Raw genomic sequence first — 17,058 nt, forward strand, 5'->3', positions numbered from 1 at the left:
TTTTATGCTTCCCTGTGTTGGTAGAGTGGCTTTGTGTGCTAGGTGTCCTATAGGGCCCAGTGGCTCAGCCTCCCCAATTACCTGAGGTGGACACTCTTGGTGCATCCCTTTGTGGACAGTCTTGTTGTAGTCCTGTTGTAGTTAAGCCTTGATTGTTTGTTGTAGGTATCACTGGGAGGAATTGACCCCCCGGCCAATTGGCTGTGAGAATCAGCTGTGTCTGCAGTGGGAGAACGTCTGTCCTAGAGACACCCTTATGGAGCAAGACTTGCTTCAGTGGGGCTTTGGTGCTCATTGAGCCTGCTCCCTGAGTGTGTCCCTTATGGATTTGAGGAGTTGTAATCTGGATGGTCCCACTCTGACCACTGGGTACACTGGCACTTGGATCTCTAAGGAGGTGCTAATTAGGCTCTTCCTGAGGCTACCCAACAGGAACTACATAGAGATCTGCAGATTCCTCTTGTTTGGGATTTGGAGGTGCCCAGATGAGGCCCAGCTGTGAAGCAATGCAAGCTGCTGTGGGGCCTTGGGCCTTCTTTTGGAAGTTCTGGGTCTCCCTGACCCAGTTGCAGTTTGTTAGGTAATTTTACATAGCAAAGGGCCAGGTCATTCATATGCAAAAGCCTCTGTGCACAGCTTGGGTGGGGCGGGGTCTCAGGGAATCAACAGAGTGGAGCAAACAGCTATGACTGATCCTCAGCCTTGCCCTAAGAGGCCCCGGGTCTCAGTGTCCTGCGGTAATGGCTGCAGGCACCTCTGAGAGAAAGCCACCCTCAAGTTCTGCACGATGCGAGACAGTCCAGTTTCTCCCCATATGAGTCTGGGTCCCCAAAGACTTGCCAGGAACTGGAGTTCAGAGCGGGAGCGTGTGTCTCCCTCCTGATTGAAAAAGACAACCGCGTCTTCAGTTGCCAGCCCTTTCCGCGCGAGCCTCCGTACCTCTGCACTTTACTTCCGCACCTCCTCTGAGTCTCCATGTGCTTTTCTCTTTCCTTCTAGTTGTAGAATTACCACTCAGCCAGCCTTCCTGTGGTTCTGGATGATGTCCGTTTTGTCTTTTAGTTGTAGTTTTGAAGTGGTTGTGTGAGGCAACAATTTCAGGTGTTTACCTATGCCGCCATCTTGGTTTCTCCTAACTTAAACTTTAATCTCTGCTATGTAGAACCTTTACTGGAACAGATCAATACATCCTCCAGCATTTGGTATATAGCTAGGATCTGGCCCCTGTTTCTTTTCAATTCCTATTAATAAGGAGGACCAAAAGTAGTTAGCTTTTACATGGGAAGGACAGCAATCTGTATGTCATGTCCTGAGGCTATTAACTTTCTGTTCTCTGTCCCAGAGTGTCCACATGGACTTTGATATCCACAGAGCGTAATGTTAGTCTAATATACTGTTGACATCATACTAACAGGACTTGGTGAACAGGAAATGGCAAATATTCTGGACACGATAGGAAGTCAAATGCATGCCAGGAAAATGCAGGGCTACTAGTATACCAGGCCTGGAATCTCCCCTCTAAGGTAAAGGACAAGTTACTGCATTTCGCATGCTCTAGTATTAAGAAAAGGGCATGGTACTTGGTAGAACTCTATCTGTTGGAGGAAGCATATACTGCATTTCCAAATGGAAATTCTGCTCTGACCCATTAATAGAATAAACTGAAACACTGACAGTTTTGAATGGGATCCAGAGCAAGAGAAGTCTCTGTAGTTCTGTAGTAGGTGCAGGCTGTGGTGCAAGGTGCTCTGCTGCTCATGCCATGTGACCCAGCATTCTGATTAATGTTGAGGTATCTATGGTAGACAAGGATGCTGTGTGCTGTCTCCAGCAAGGCCAGGAAGAGGATTGCAATGAAGTCCCTAAGGTTCTGAAGCTAGGCTATGCTTTCCAAGGCAGGAAATACTTGCTGTTTGAACAGTAGAGCCTGGTGTGCTAGCAGCCCAAGTAAACACTGTTTCCTACAGTCCTTTAACCAGCTTTACTATTCTGCCAGTTCACTCATTAATATATTAAACTAGAAGCCTGGTGCACAAAATTTGTACCCTTGAGTGTCAGGGGGCAGCTTCTGTGTTGAGCGTCTGCCCCCTGGTGGTCAGTGCATATCACAGCAACCAGTCATCCCACCATTCAGTTGATTTGCATACTAGCCTTTTATTACATAGGATCTTTGACAGGTCTTCACTCTTTAAAGAAAAAAAAAAGCAGATAGAGCAACTAGCGTAATAAAACAGAAAACCTAATCTACAACAAAATGAAGGGACAATGTTTCCTCCGAAACCTTTTTTAGTGATATTCAGCTATGCACCCACATGGTATCAAGTCTTTGTGCACAAAGAAGCAAAAGTAAGGCAAATGGGCTTCTCTAATGGCCCAGAGAACAGGAGAACCCCAACAATGGCATGCTAGTCTGAGAACAGTGGTCTAACATGGAAAGAACACTAAGGATCAAATTCTTAGGCTAAGGGCAAGAACACTGCTATATAAGGGGTCTATAGGTGTTGAAGCAATCTGGGCCATTTATGTTCTCAAAACTAACACTGCTATGAGAAAAACTGCTAGGATTAGGATCCAAATTGAACAGAAGAGGGCAGTAACAGCAAAGACAAGAAAAAGTCCAGATAAAAGAGAAGGGAGCAGAAAGGAAAGATCTCAGAAAGCACAAGGATGAATATTTATTTGTTTATTTATTTACTTATTTATTTTAATCCTCACCCAAGGATATTCTTTTCATTGCTTTTTAAAGAGAGTAGAAGGAAAGGAAGGGGTGGCAGGGAGAGCAACACCAATGTGAGAGAGACACATCAATTGGTTGCCTCCTGCATGAGCCCCAACTGCGACTGGAGATCAAACCTGCAACCCAGTACATGCCCATGACCGATAATAGAACCTGAGACCTTTCTGTGAGCAGACCAATGCTCTATCTGCTGAGCCACAGCCAGGGCTTATTTATTTTATCCCTGATCTGGAATCAAACCTTCCATCTTTCGGTTTATGGGATGATGCTCCAACTGAGCCACACCAGCCAGGCTGGGGGAATGAATTTTTAAAAATCATTTGGTGAAAACAATAGAAGAGTGAGCTCTAGAGTTATGAAGCTGAAAATAGGCTATCTTGGCCTAAAATTACAGGAAATACAGGCCCTAAAAAGTGAGCAACAGAAAAGAATCATTATTCTGTGAAGTAGCATAAAGCTATTCTATAGCATAAAGAAAATTACAGAAGCTATGAAAGAACATAAAACTCAGAAATTAGGTGAACAAAGAAAGGTGATATAACTAAGAATTAAAAATAAAAAAAGTTATTTTAGGATAAGGAAAAAAACCAATGACTAACACATTAAGAGAAAAATGAGATAAAAAGGAAGATGAGTTAAAAAAAAAAATCCAAACTAAGTATAAAGAGCAGGGAGGGAAGGCAAAACAAGCCAACTTTTCAAGACTGGCTCTTTATGCCAGAAAACAATGGAGTTATAATATTTAATAAATTCAAGGAAAGAAAATGTGAGGCATGGATCTCATCTCCATTCAAACTAACTTTAAAGTATAAAGATTGCAAACAAACTGATATGCACATTCAAATCACTCAGGGAATATGGTACCCATGAACATTTCCTCTGAATTCACTCAATTCTGAAAGAACGGTCAGCAAACTTTTTCTAAGTAAATATTTTAGTCTTTGCAGGTCATTTAGTCTGTCACAACTATTCAACTTTTGACACTATAATGTTGTTTTTAAAAATCATTTATTTATGCATTTATTTATGTATTCATTGGTTGATTCTTACAAGTGCTCTGTTTGGGGCAACACTGGTGTATTGGGAGAATGCTCTAACCAACTAAGCTACCTGGTCAGGGACTGCCATTGTAGGGTTGCTAAAAGCAGCCATAAGAGATGGAGAGGCCAGTGCACTTTGGAATGGGGGCTTGGAACCACCTGTGCAGAGTGACAGAAATATGGGACATACCACCGATTGTAGATTTGAGTTTTCTTCCCTGTTTTTTCCCCCCTCCCTTTTCCATCTTCTCTCTGCCTCCCCAGAAAGAAAAAAAAATACCCTGGTTGTCTTAAAAAAAAAAAAAAAAGGAAAAAAATGGTTTTAAATGGAATACCAGAGATTGTCAGACCCCCTGTAACTATAGAGCTAGCTGCCTGTTGCTAGGTGTTGCTGAGGGTTGGCGTGGTTTCTCAGGATGGCAGGAGGCTGGAGTGGAGGCCGAGATAATGTATGGAAAAGAGCCATTGGTGATCATTCCTCATGCCACTGCCACATCAGAGCTGGTTAGAAAAACCTTTGCTGCTGAGGAGGCTGGAAGCATCTTCCCTGAGAGCCATACCCCAGGTGCTCTCTCCCTCCTGCAAGGGACTGGGCAAGTTCCACCTCACGGACAAATGGAATTGACATTTGGAAGGAGGGAGGGGCACAGTAAATGGATTATAGTAAAAGGGCCTCTACTTTGGGAAGGAAGGTATGTTCTTCTGAGGCAAGTGAGAAGGGAGAAGCTGGGGATGGGTGGCCAGCATGTTCTCTCCCAGGGGATCCTATTTCTAATTTGCTCCAGATTGTCTAAGGCTCCCTGCACTGTCATGGGTTTGCCTCTCCATCAGGCTGTGTAGTGCTTCCCGGGCCTCCCACCTTCAGGCATAAAAGTGCAGACTGGCCAGAGTCCTATTGCTGTGGTCAAAGCCAAAGCCTGCTCTGAGCCACAGCACTTGAAAGCCCCTTCTGGGACCTGGTCCTCCAGATAATCTCTTGTCCTTGGCTAGCACAGGGAAATCCAGACTCAGGGTTCCAAAAATTCCCCATTCCCAAAACAAACAAACAAATCATGGACCCTCCCCTTAAGAGATAGAATTAGCCTCTTAGAGTGCAAGATTCTGGAAAGGGGACATGTCCCATATAATCAGCTTTCCTTCTTCTTCCTTTGGGGCAGCAGTCCTCCTGCCCTGCTCCTGTGCTGCTGGGCAGCAGTGAGGGCCCACCTGGTAATTCTGCAGTCCTTAGAGAAGTGACATAGCTGTAGGCAATTCAAGGGCACTTTCCCTCAGTAAGCTTTGATGTTGTCCCAAAACAGCCTTAAATCAAGAATATCTGTGGTGGAGGTGGGTCTGGGGGAAGGGTGGATAGTTTAGGTTTGTGCTTTGCAATCTTGGTTGGCACCCATGCTTTGTGCCTGCCTTCCCTCTCAGGTGTAGGGCCATGCTTGGCTCTGCTAAAAGCTGCTAAATAGATTGTGGTGAGTGGTGGGGATGAGACCAGGGAACTCTTCTAACCCTTTCTGGAAGCAGTTCTCCGGTCAAAGACAAGTTCTGTCTCAGGAAGATGGCTCCTATCTGTGCCTGGGTGTGGTGAAAAGTCTAGGCTTTCTATGGAGCAAAAAGTCTAGGCAAAGCCAAGAGCATCTGAACACAGTCCGAATTCCCAACGTGTAGTCCTCTGCACTCTGTGTGGTTTTCCCATGCAGATAGGGAGAAGTCAGTCTAATTAAAGACTGTACATTTCTTAGTGACAGGTGCCAAGAGGTTATGATCTGGGTTTCTTGGGTCTGATGTACACTGGGAATAAATGCTTGTAGTTCTTAGCCCTTTTTTGATCAATGAAGCACTTGTTTAATTAATATTTTCCTTTGTATGTAAAGGAGGACTGTAACTCTCCATAGCTGTACATATAACCCTTTTTCCCCTAAAGAGGAGTCAGTCAGTGTGCTATATTTTAATAGTTTTGTCAAAGCAAGAAGTAAATACTCTAGAAATTCCAAAATGGCAGCAGAGTAAGTGGAGGCTACACTGATACTCTCCCAGGGCCAAACTGAAAATCCAACTAAAATACAGAAAAACCACCCTGAAAAACCAACTGAAGACTAGCTGGAAAGAACCCTGATAACCAAGGACGAAAAGTGGATACCACATAGAGACTGGTAGGAAGTGCTGAAGGCATGAAAAGGCTGGCCGGGCGCCCACAGAGAACTCTGGGATCTAAATTCCAATCTGGGCTCCCCTGCCCAGAGCACCAGAACTGAGAACAGTGCCCACATAACATCTGGCTGTGAAAAGCAGCAGGGTTACTGTCTACCTGGGAGACAGCTGGAAATGCAGGCATCATCTTAAAGGGCCAACACAAAATGTTGTGTGCAGTCACTCATAATGGCAGTGAGTTACTGCCATTATACACATAGAAAAGAACTAGTTCAGTAATTTAAAAATAGGGATTTTCACATCCTTACTATATATAGTCTGTGTGTCAAAACAAATAAACAAAAACCCCTGAAAAATAAAACATAAAATGTTTTCAGTAACTGTATCATTTATAGTAATTTTTAGTAATGTACACTGTTGTCCTAGAACCATGGGTAAATCAAATAAGTAATTATGTCAGTATTCCCAAAACCAAGATTTTCAGTGCAGTTGAAAGAGATCAATAAAATTGATGAGATTAAGTAAAAATCTTTAGCCTTGAATTTAAAATATCAACATAAACTCCTAATTTTATCTGAAAGATTATATATATTTCCTTCTGTCATTAAAAAGGCCTAGAATCAACAGTCAATCCAGTAGCAAGTAGTTGATAATGCCCAGATTTTAACCTCTACCATTTTCCAAGGAAATTAGAACTTTTAAAAACGATCAACTACAGGTGTGGAATAAAAAAATGGCACAAAAAAATCCCTGAAAAATAAAACATAAAATGTTTTCAGTAATCATATCATTTGTATTAATTTGTAGTAACACAGACTGTTGTCCTAGAGCCTGGAATAATTTGTCAATCAGGAAGAAAAGGAGATTATTAAGCCTCTAGATATGTCAAAAGGATGTGGGAAATCAACACATTGTACACCTTAAATTTACACCATGTTACATATAAAGAATCTACACTAATAAAAGAGAAAGATGCAAATTGACCATACCTTTGTGACACCCACCAACCAATCAGGAGTGAGTATGCAAATCAACCGAACAAAGATGGCGGGTTAACTTGCATAGGCAGATGCCGAGCGGCCGTGGGGTAGGGCAGGACACTTGTGTCATCGCCATGGTGATGACACAGGCGTTTCACACTGTCCCAGCCGCTCTGGGCCTCTAGGCAGTGTGGGAAGGCGGAAAGGCGGCTCCAGGCAGAAACGAAGGCAGAAAGGCAGATCCGGGTCTCTGGGCAGTTTGGGAAGGCTGAAAGGTGGCTCTGGGCCTGAACAAAGGCAGAAAGGTGGCTCTGGCCGGAGCGAAGACGGTGCCAGTATCCAGGGGAAGGAAGGCCCACTCTTGCACGAATCTTCGTGCATCAGGACTCTAATATCTTAATAAAGCTGGGGGAGGTGGTGGAGGGAGATGGACACAGGAGCCATCATGAGGTAGCCTCTAGTGACCAAAGAAGGGATAATTTGAGAATACTGAGAGTAATAATAAAAATGGGTCAAAATACAACAAATATGTTCACATCCATGATTTCATATAATATTATAAAGAAAAAATCAGTTACTTTTAAAGAATATGAATGACTAAAACTCATTATTTTTGAAAAGTGGTAAGGGAAAGGAATCAAGCACTTGTCCTGTCTTTATTATAAACTAGAGGCCCAGTGCATGAAATTTGTGGACGGGGGTGGGGGGTAGGATGGGCTCCCCTCAGCCCAGCCTGTACTCTCCAATCCGGGACTCCTTAGGGGATGTCAGACTGTCGGTTTAAGCCCGATCCCCGGCAGTCGAACATCCCTCTCACAATCCAGGACTGCTGGCTCCTAACTGCTCACCTGCCTGCCTGCCTGATTGTCCCTAACTACCCCGCCTGCCAGCCTGATCACCCCTAACTGCCTCTGCCTGCCAAATTGATTGCCCCTAACTGCTCCCCCTGCTAGCCTGGTCACCCCTTACTGACCCCTTTGCTGGCCTAGTTGCCCCCAACTGCCCCCCTCTGTCAGCCTGGTCAGCCTGCTGGTTGTTACTGTTACTGTGATGGCATCCTGGGCAATTTGCATATTCCTGTATTATTAATATAGATCAGTACCTTGAAGTGACCAAATGGTTGATGAAGGGAATTTTCTCTTTACAGAAATATTCCAGATAATAAACTGAGGATTGATAAAGGCACAATATTATAATATTGCAACCTCCAATAAGTAAACTGATCTAAGCAATAATAATTAATTTTGAAAACATCACAAAGAGACATGATATACCCTCTGAAGGAAGTACACAGCCCAAAACAAACAACTTCTACATCTAACTACCAATTTATCATAAGTACAAGAAATAGAGGAACATAGGAAACAATACCAGGGGGATGCAATCATGAATATTCAGGCTATGGAAAGTTCTACAGGAAAAAAAATGTTCCTTCAGCAACAACAAAATGACAAGAAAACAAAGAGTTAGAGAGGAAACCTACAGTTTAAAAGATACTTAAGAGATATAATCAATCACAATGTATGGGCCTTATATGAATTGAAATTCAAACAGACAAAATGAAAAAAAAATTGTATAAGAAAATCAAGGAGGAGAGAAAGAGAAGAGAACCTAACCATGCTGATCAACTGAAAAAAAAAAAAAAAGGCAATCAAGGAAAGTATGGGCACTGAATCTGATGATACAGATGAAATGACACAAGGTCTAGGGCATACCTAAAAATACCCAGGATTGCCATTTCATACTTCTTTCTTTGAGTACAAGATTTAAAAATGTAATTGAAGCTGTTTTGCAAAAACACACAATTCTATAACATTATGTGTATATGTGTGTGCATGTGCACAAACGCACGCATGCACACACGCACTCACACCAACTTGCTAGATTTGCTGAAATGTTAATGGCAGACCTATACAAATTTAAGTTTTAGAAAATACCTTGTCTTTAAAAAGCAACCGCTATCATTGAACACAATGTCAAACTATTTTTTAAAATCTCACTAAAATGTATACCTTTTTCATAATGATCTTTAAAAAAGGTTCCTTAGCCCTGGCTGGTTCATTCAGTGGTTAGAGCATTGGCCCATGGACTAAAAAGTTGTGGGTTGGATTCTGGTCAAAGGCACCTACACCTCAGTTATAGGCTGGATGCCCGGCCCTGGTCAGGGTGCATGAAGGAGGCTGCCAATAGATGTGTCTCAAATCAATGTTCCTCTCTCTCCCCCCCATCCCTTCCACTTCTTTCTAAAAATCAATGGAAAAAATACCCACAGGGGAGGATTAACAAATAAATAAAATAAAAAAAGGTTCCTTAAAACCAAGATAGTTTGATAAAATTTGCCAAATGATAAAAATGTAATAAATAATTCTAAAGATACCAAGCTTTTGGACTTAACTACAATTTTACACCAAAGGACATAATTATTTTCAAGTATGCACTGAGCTTTAGTTTTTCATAGGTCATACACTGAGAACTCATGGATAGCATCTGATTTGTAGATGAGTTATTTGGCTTATATGGTTTTTTTTAGAAAAAATTTGACCCAATTTTTAAAATTCATTAGATTTCACATAAAATCCAAATTTGATAGTTCTACCTGCAGCAATGGGCTTGAGCACAGTAGCAGCTTCCTCTTTCAGGAAGGGTATGGCACTCTTTCAACAGTCCCTATCCTACTTCCTTTCTCTGCATATATTCTAGGCTAGTCTCCTTAGACATTTGAATTTGTTACCACCAGTTATAACCTAACATTGTTCTGAGGGAGGTCTTCTCATTCTTAATAAAGCAGAACACAAAAAAGAGGCTACTAGTATCTGTAAGAGCCAATATCATTTAATTTAATACTTAAAAAATGCAAAAAAAGCACTTATTGTTATTATAGCATCGAAATAAATGCTACCTGCATACTGTTAAATGCTTTTTTTTGACAGAGCAGTAAGGCTTACCTTCAGATCAAGGCTGCTAAGGCTTACGACATCATCATCTTTTGCTCTTCGTTTTCTTTTCTGTAAGACAAAGAAAATCTCATTCTTATATAAAAGGAATGCATGTTACCCCATTAAACAAAGACTCCATACAACTAGAAAAATTACTTTAAAAAGTGAAGCCTTTGGCTGTATTCAGAAGAATATTTTTATGAGGAATGTTCATAAATTATCTCTACCATATATACTGTTTAAATAGTACTCCCAGAATAAATTATCTCTTGTGAAGTGATTCCACTCTATTAAAAAACTTATGTAAAATTTTTGAGAACAGTGCTCTTGTGTAAGTCAAGGGCTGTTTGTACCAGTTAGAGAAAAAGTAAGTATATTTTATACATAAAAGCAATTAAGTTTCTTTAAAAAAAATGAACACTTTTATTCTATGGGAGAAAGGAAGTCTTCACTAGAAAAAAATAGGCTTTTTTCATGGCCCCACATAATCACCCACTTTGAGGAGAAACTGGTGTGAGTAGAATCACAATTGAGCAAGACAGGGAAAAGGGGAAATAGGAAAAAAGAAAAAGTCCAGACAGAAGTGGGGAAAATATGTGGAGCCTGAAAGTCTCAGAAGCAAGCCATCATGAAACCAAGAGGGAGCTCCATGAAGTTAGAAAAACTATCTGAACCAAGTCTCTTTGTTAAAAATTCAGGAAAGCTACATTCACATTAAAATGAACAGAAAATCCTCCAAGTCAAATCCTATACAAAATAACTCTAAGAAGAAAGACAATAAGGGACAGAGTAACAATCCCACACGGAATGAAGGAACCTTAGAAGAATATGCTCAAAGAGGCAGAGAAAAACTATAATGTACTACTTCAAATTTAGCTGCAAGACATGAAGAAAATGACAGAAGAAAACATGAAAGAACAATATAAATCAAAATTAGAAAAACTGCAAAATGAGGTGATAGAATTTAAGAAATCTTAATTAATCCTAAGGTCATATCCAGAAGATGCAGAAAAGTACGAATAATATGATCCTAACTTTGAAAAGCAAACTAAGCAAAAATCCTGCATATGTGTATCTTATTTGTGAGGCTGTTATTTGTAAATAAGTATATGAAAAAAATATTGAGGGATACATAATGGTGTTGTTGACATGGGTTAGACTGGAAGTTGGCGGATAGAAAGATGAATACAGAGAGGAAAATGGGAGCACAAACTATTGCAAAAGGATTGTACTGAGGGGGAAAAAAAGCACATATTAGTACATAACCATACTTAGGTACTTATATGAAACTAGAGGCCCAGTGCATGAAATTCATGCACTTGGGGGGGTGGGAGTAGGAGAAGCCTTCAAGTGGGGGAAGCCTTCAGTATGGATTGCGAGGGTGCAGGCCAAGGTGAGGGACCCCACTGGTGCATGATTGGGGCCAGGGACGTGGGAGGTTGGCCAGCCGGGGAAGGACCGTGGGAGGGCTTCAGGATGTGTCTACCCCATCTCAGTCCGAATCGGCTGGACCCTAGCAGCAAACAAACATACCGGTTGGAGTGTCTGCACCCTGTGGGTCAGTGCATCTCATAGAGACTGGCCTACCGGTCAACTGTCTGCCCCCTGGTAGTCAGTGCACATCATAGCAAGTGGTTGAGCAGCCTTAGCATATCATTAGCATATTACACTTTGATTGGTTGATCAGACAACTGGATGACCAGATACTTAGCATATTCGGCTTTTATTATATAGGATTGTACATGTATGTAGGCACATGTATATATATGAATATGTCTATATATTTATATATATGTATCTATACATATACACATTTACATATATATATATATATATATATATATATATCCAGTCATGACAGGAGCAGGAGGAGGTTGTGCGCGTAGATGGGTGGGAGGTGACTGCTTGCGCTGTGAGGCAAGTGGGAGCAGAGAGCCAGGGGGGTGTGCCCAAGCCGCCACCTCCAAGAGACAGTGCCCCAGCAGGCCCAGAAGCGGGAGTGGAGAGGTAGGGGGGGCCTTCCCAGGCTGCCGCCACTGCCCACTGGCCCCAGCAGGCCTCTGAGCAGAAGCGAAGAGGCGGGGGGGGCATGCCCAGGCCACCGCCGCCAGAGGACAGTGCCCCAGCAGGCCTTCCTATGTGCTTGAGCTGCAGAGGAAACACCTTTTCTTACAGCTCATTGGCTAAGTTCCTGGTACACCACTTGCAGTGTTCTTGATAACTTCGGTAATAAGAATCCAAGAAGGTGATTTAGAGTTTTTCTACTTCACTCCTGGAGGAAAAACAAAGGTTCGCTGCTGGAGGGCTTGAGAAATGTCATATCCTGCCCAAGCCAGTTTGGCTCAGTGGATAGAGCCTCAGCCTGTGGACCGCAGGGTCTGGTTTTGATTCTGATCAAGGACATGTACCTGGGTTGCAGGCTCTTCCCTGGCCAGGGCACAGGTCAGGGCTCATGCAGGAGGCAACCAATTGAAGTGTCCCTCTCACATTGATGTTTCTCTCTGTCTTTCCCTCTCTCTTCCACACTCTCTAAAAATCAGTGGAAAAATACTGTCAGGTGAGGATAAAAAAAAAGAAATGTCATATCCTATGAAAGAAACATCTTGAAAATGCCTAGAGAAAGTTGTCATTTTTTTGTGGTGAAGGGACTGGAGTCTGTGTTGATGAAAACACCTTGGCAGCTGGCAGTGCAGCAGCAGCTGGGTGATGGGGGTGGCGCCTTCCCCTGATCAGCCCGCAGAGGGATGCCAGACTACGGTTTCGGCCTGGGGAGTGGGCCTAAGCCATCAGTAGAACATCCCCTGAGGGCTCCAAGACTGTGAGAGGGGTCAGGCTGGGCTGAGGGACACCCCAATGCATGAATTTCGTGCACTGGGCCTCTAGTAGCTATATATAAAGAAATTTAACAGATTTCAAAACATCCTACTATATTTTCTTTTCATTATTTTAAAGGTAAAATAATGTTTCATATTTATATATTCAATCCATCTAGAATTTTACTTTTGTATGTGGTACAAGGTAATAACTAACATGTCAGTCCACTCCTGATACTATTTATTGATAGCACCATTTCTACATAATGCTTACAATATAGTAAGTTCTCAAATATACATAGGTCAGTTTCTGGGTTCTCTGTTTTGTTCCATTGGTTTATTTATCCATACCTGCACTCATATTATGCTGTGTAATTATAGTACCTTGGTAGTAATGCTTAGTAACTAATACAGTAATTCATATGCTCCTCAACTTGTACACTACATTCACTGTTCTGGGTTTTCTATTTTTCCATGTGAACTGAGAATGACATCTATTATACTCTAATGGGATTTCTATCAGAACTACACTCTGAATTTATTAATTTGGAGAAGAATTGACATTTTTTTAAAGAATATATTTTATTGATTTTTTACAGAGAGGAAGTGAGAGGGATAGAGAGTTAGAAACATCAATGAGAGAGAAACATCAATCAGCTTCCTCCTGCACACCCCCTACTGGGGATGTGCCCACAACCAAGGTACATGCCCTTGAATGGAATTAAACCTGGGACCCTTCAGACCACAGGCCGATGCTCCATCCACTGAGTCAAACTGGTTAGGGCAAGAATTGACATTTTTATGCTCTTATTTCCTTGTCTGAATGTGGTATATCACCATGTAACTAAGTGTCCTATGTTCTTTACTAATGCTTTCCAATCTACATATATAAAAGGCTAATATGTGTCCCTTTGGGAGTTCGACTGAGAGTTCAATCGCTTGCTATGATGTGCGTTGACCACCATGGGGCGGTGCAGAACGAAGGCAGGCCCCGGCCGGCAGCCAGGGAAAAAAGGCCCTGGCCAGCAGCCAGAAGGCCCCAATTGGCCCAGATCACCATCCAGGTCTAGGGACCCTACCAGTGCATGAATTTTGTGCACCGGGACTCTAGTATTTCCCATAAAGTCTTAGAGATCTTTAAAAAAAAAGTCTTGAAGATCTTTTCATAGGTTTATTCCTAGATTTTAAAATTGTTTTTATTATAATAAGCTAGAGGCCTGTTGCACGAAGAGATTTGTGCAATAGGCCTTCCCTTCCCTTGGCTGCTGGCACCAGTTTGCCTCTGTCACCCAGGACCCAGGCCTTCGCTCTGGCCGGGCTCTGGCTGGAGCCGGCCCCGGAGCCATCAGGCTTCGCTGCTCCGGCCCCGGGGTCGTCAGGCTTAGCTCTGCCGCTTGGAGCCTACTTATGCAAATTAACCTCCATCTTTGTTGGGTTAATTTGCATAATCTCCTGATTGGCTGGTTAGTATAGCGAAGGCACAGTCAATTTACATGTTTGTCTATTATTAGGTAAGATGCATCTTTAAAACTAGAAAGACTGAAACTTAGTATATACCTATATTGCCCAAAAGCAGTCAAAATGACTGCTTTTGGGCAATATAGGTATAACACACACACACACATATATATATATATATCAGAAATGAAGGAGGGGTAGGTAACTACAATTATTAATAAATGCATTTATATGGTGTACAAAAAGTCACAAAATTCTAAGAAATTGTGTCATTAAATACATCGTTTTTCTAATTGAAATTAAAAAGCAGTCAAAATGACTTCCGTGGGCAATCTAGTGTTAAAGTTACATTTAACTGTTTACTGCTAGTATGTATATACGAGAGGCCCGGTGCATGAAAATTCGTGCACTCAGGTGGGACTCTCAGCCCAGCCTGCAAGCTCTCACAATCCAGGACCCTTCGGGTAGGGTCCAGTCCCATCACAGCATGGCTCTGGTTGCCAAGAGCATGTGGGCAGGGGTAGGGACCCAGAGGGCAGTCCAATGGCAGCATGGCTCCATTCCCACAGCTCCATCCCGCCACCGTGCCACGGGTGGCCGGGACCCAGGACTGACTTCCACCATGGGCGGCCGGGACCCAGGATAGATTCCCATTGTGGGCAGCTGGGACCCAGGACTGACTCCTGCCCTGGGCCACACCAACTGGGACCCTAGCCTGGTGCTCAGTTTTCCGTCCTGATGTTTCAGTCATGACGGACCCAGGTTCTTTATATATTAGGATTCTATTGATTTTTAAAAAAAATTAAGTTTATTGGGATGACATTGGTTAATAGGATCATATATGTTTCAAGTATACATTTCTATGATACAAGATCTGTATATTGCACTGTGTGCACACCACCCAAAATCGAACACTCTTCTGTCACCATTTATTAGGTCAACTCCAACTCCACGATCCATCCCACCACCTCCTTCTCTCTGGTAACCATCACACTCTTGTCTGTCTCCATGGGTTTCAGTTTTATAACCCACATATGGGTGAAGTCATGTGGTTCTTAGTTTTTTCTGACTTATTTCACTTAGCATAATATCTTCAAGATCCATTCATGTGTTGCAAATAGCAGTATTCTATCTTATATGATGGCTGAGTAGTATTCCATCCTATATAAAAAGCTAATATGCTAATTAGACTGAAGAGCTGAACGACCTTCCAGACATCCTTTCAGACAAACTTCCGGACGAAGCCAAGGGTGTGATGGCTGGGCAAGGCTGTGAGGGGCTGCAAGGGCTGGCCGAGGCTGCAAGGGGCAGTGAGGGCAGGCCGAGGCTGAGAGGGGCTGTGAGGGCTGGCTGAGGCAGCCAGAGCTGTGAGGGCCAAACCCCATGCACGAATTTCATGCATTGGGCCTCTAGTTATATATATTTACCACATCTTCTTTATCCAATCCTCTATCGAAGGACACTTTGGTTGTCTCCATGTATTAGCCAATGTGAATAATGGTGCAATGAACACAGGGGTGTATATATCTTGGTGGATACATATTTTCAGGTACATACCCAGGAGAGGGATTGCTGGGTTCTATGGTTAGTCTATTCTTAATTTTTTGAGAAATTGCCAGACTGTTTTCCAAAGTGGCTGTACTAGTCTACAGTCCTAGCAACAGTGAATGAGGGTTCCCTTTTCACTACTTCTCCACAATACTTATTACCTACTAGAGGCCTGGCGCACAAAATTCGTGCACGGGTAGGGTCCCTAGGCCTGGCCGGCGATCAAAGCCAATTGGGGCCTTCCTTCCCCCAGCTGCCGGCCAGGGCCTTCCTTCATTCCATGCCACCCCCTGGTGGTCAACACACATTATAGCAAGTGGTTGAACTCCCAAGGCAACAATTTGCAAATTAGTTTTTTTATTATATGGGATAAGATTTTGTTGATAATAGCCATTCTAACAGGTTTGAGGTGGTATCTCATTGTAGTTTTCATTTCCCTAAGAGCTAGGGAAGTTGAACATCTTTTCAAATATCTGTTAGCCATTTGTATGTCTTCTTGGAAGATACTGATACCTTTTTTAAAAATATATCTTTATTTCAGAGAGAAAGGGAGAGGAAGAGATAGAAACATCAATGATGAGAGAGAATCATTGATTGGCTGCTGCACGCCCCCAACTGGGGATCAAGCCCACAACCCAGCCATCTGCCCATAACCAGATCGAACCTGGGAACCTTCAGTCCACAGGCCGATGCTCTATCCACTGAGCAAATCAGGCTAGGGCCTGATATCTTTTGATAATGTTTATAGTCAGTAACCTTGCTTGAACTCTTTATTAGTTCTAATAGCTGCTATTAATATTCTCTTATGGATATTCTATGTAGACAATTATGTTTTCTCTAAGAAATGAAATCATACTGTCCTTCCTTTTCTAATTTGTATATCACTTGTTTTCCAGTCTTACTGTGCTGTCAAGGAGTACTAGTATAATGCTAAACAGACACAGTTATAGTAGACTATTTTCCTAAATTTGAAAGATATATTTAAACATTTTACCATTACCATCATGTTTGTTGTTTGTGAAAAGTCTCAGACTAAGGAAGTTTTCTGTTCTATAAATGGTTTGTCAAGAATTTCATGGGTAAATTTTATTTTTTCTCACTATTACTTTTCCTTCTATTTCTTTGAGTTACTTCATTGTTCTTTTCCTAACCTCTTGAGGTGGATGCTTAATTTTTGTTTTGTTTTTAAATATTTCAAGAAAAACGATCTTAAATATAATAATGTTACAGCAATAATATTGATATCTCAAGAAAAACAATTTTAAATATGATGTTGTGTGCAATAAACACCAATTATTCAAGAAAATGATCTTATAGCCCTAACTGATTTGGCTCAGTGGATAGAGCATCAGCCTGCGGACTCAGGGGTCCCGGGTTCAATTCCGGTCAAGGGCATGTACCTTGGTT

The 17,058-nt window shown here is 42.1% G+C and overlaps 1 protein-coding gene across 1 annotated transcript in view; it reads right to left on the minus strand.

Moving 5' to 3' along the window:
• NET1 (neuroepithelial cell transforming 1) overlaps positions 1 to 17,058 on the minus strand; it is a 63,850-nt gene that overhangs the window by 20,864 nt on the left and 25,928 nt on the right. Inside the window, exon 3 of the mRNA XM_006772629.2 lies at positions 9,842 to 9,901. Within this exon, the coding sequence (XP_006772692.1) occupies positions 9,842 to 9,901 (60 nt within the window). The remainder of the gene's footprint in view (positions 1 to 9,841; positions 9,902 to 17,058) is intronic.

This window comes from Myotis davidii, unplaced genomic scaffold (assembly GCF_000327345.1).
Source record: "Myotis davidii unplaced genomic scaffold, ASM32734v1 scaffold544, whole genome shotgun sequence".
Lineage (NCBI taxonomy): Eukaryota > Metazoa > Chordata > Mammalia > Chiroptera > Vespertilionidae > Myotis > Myotis davidii.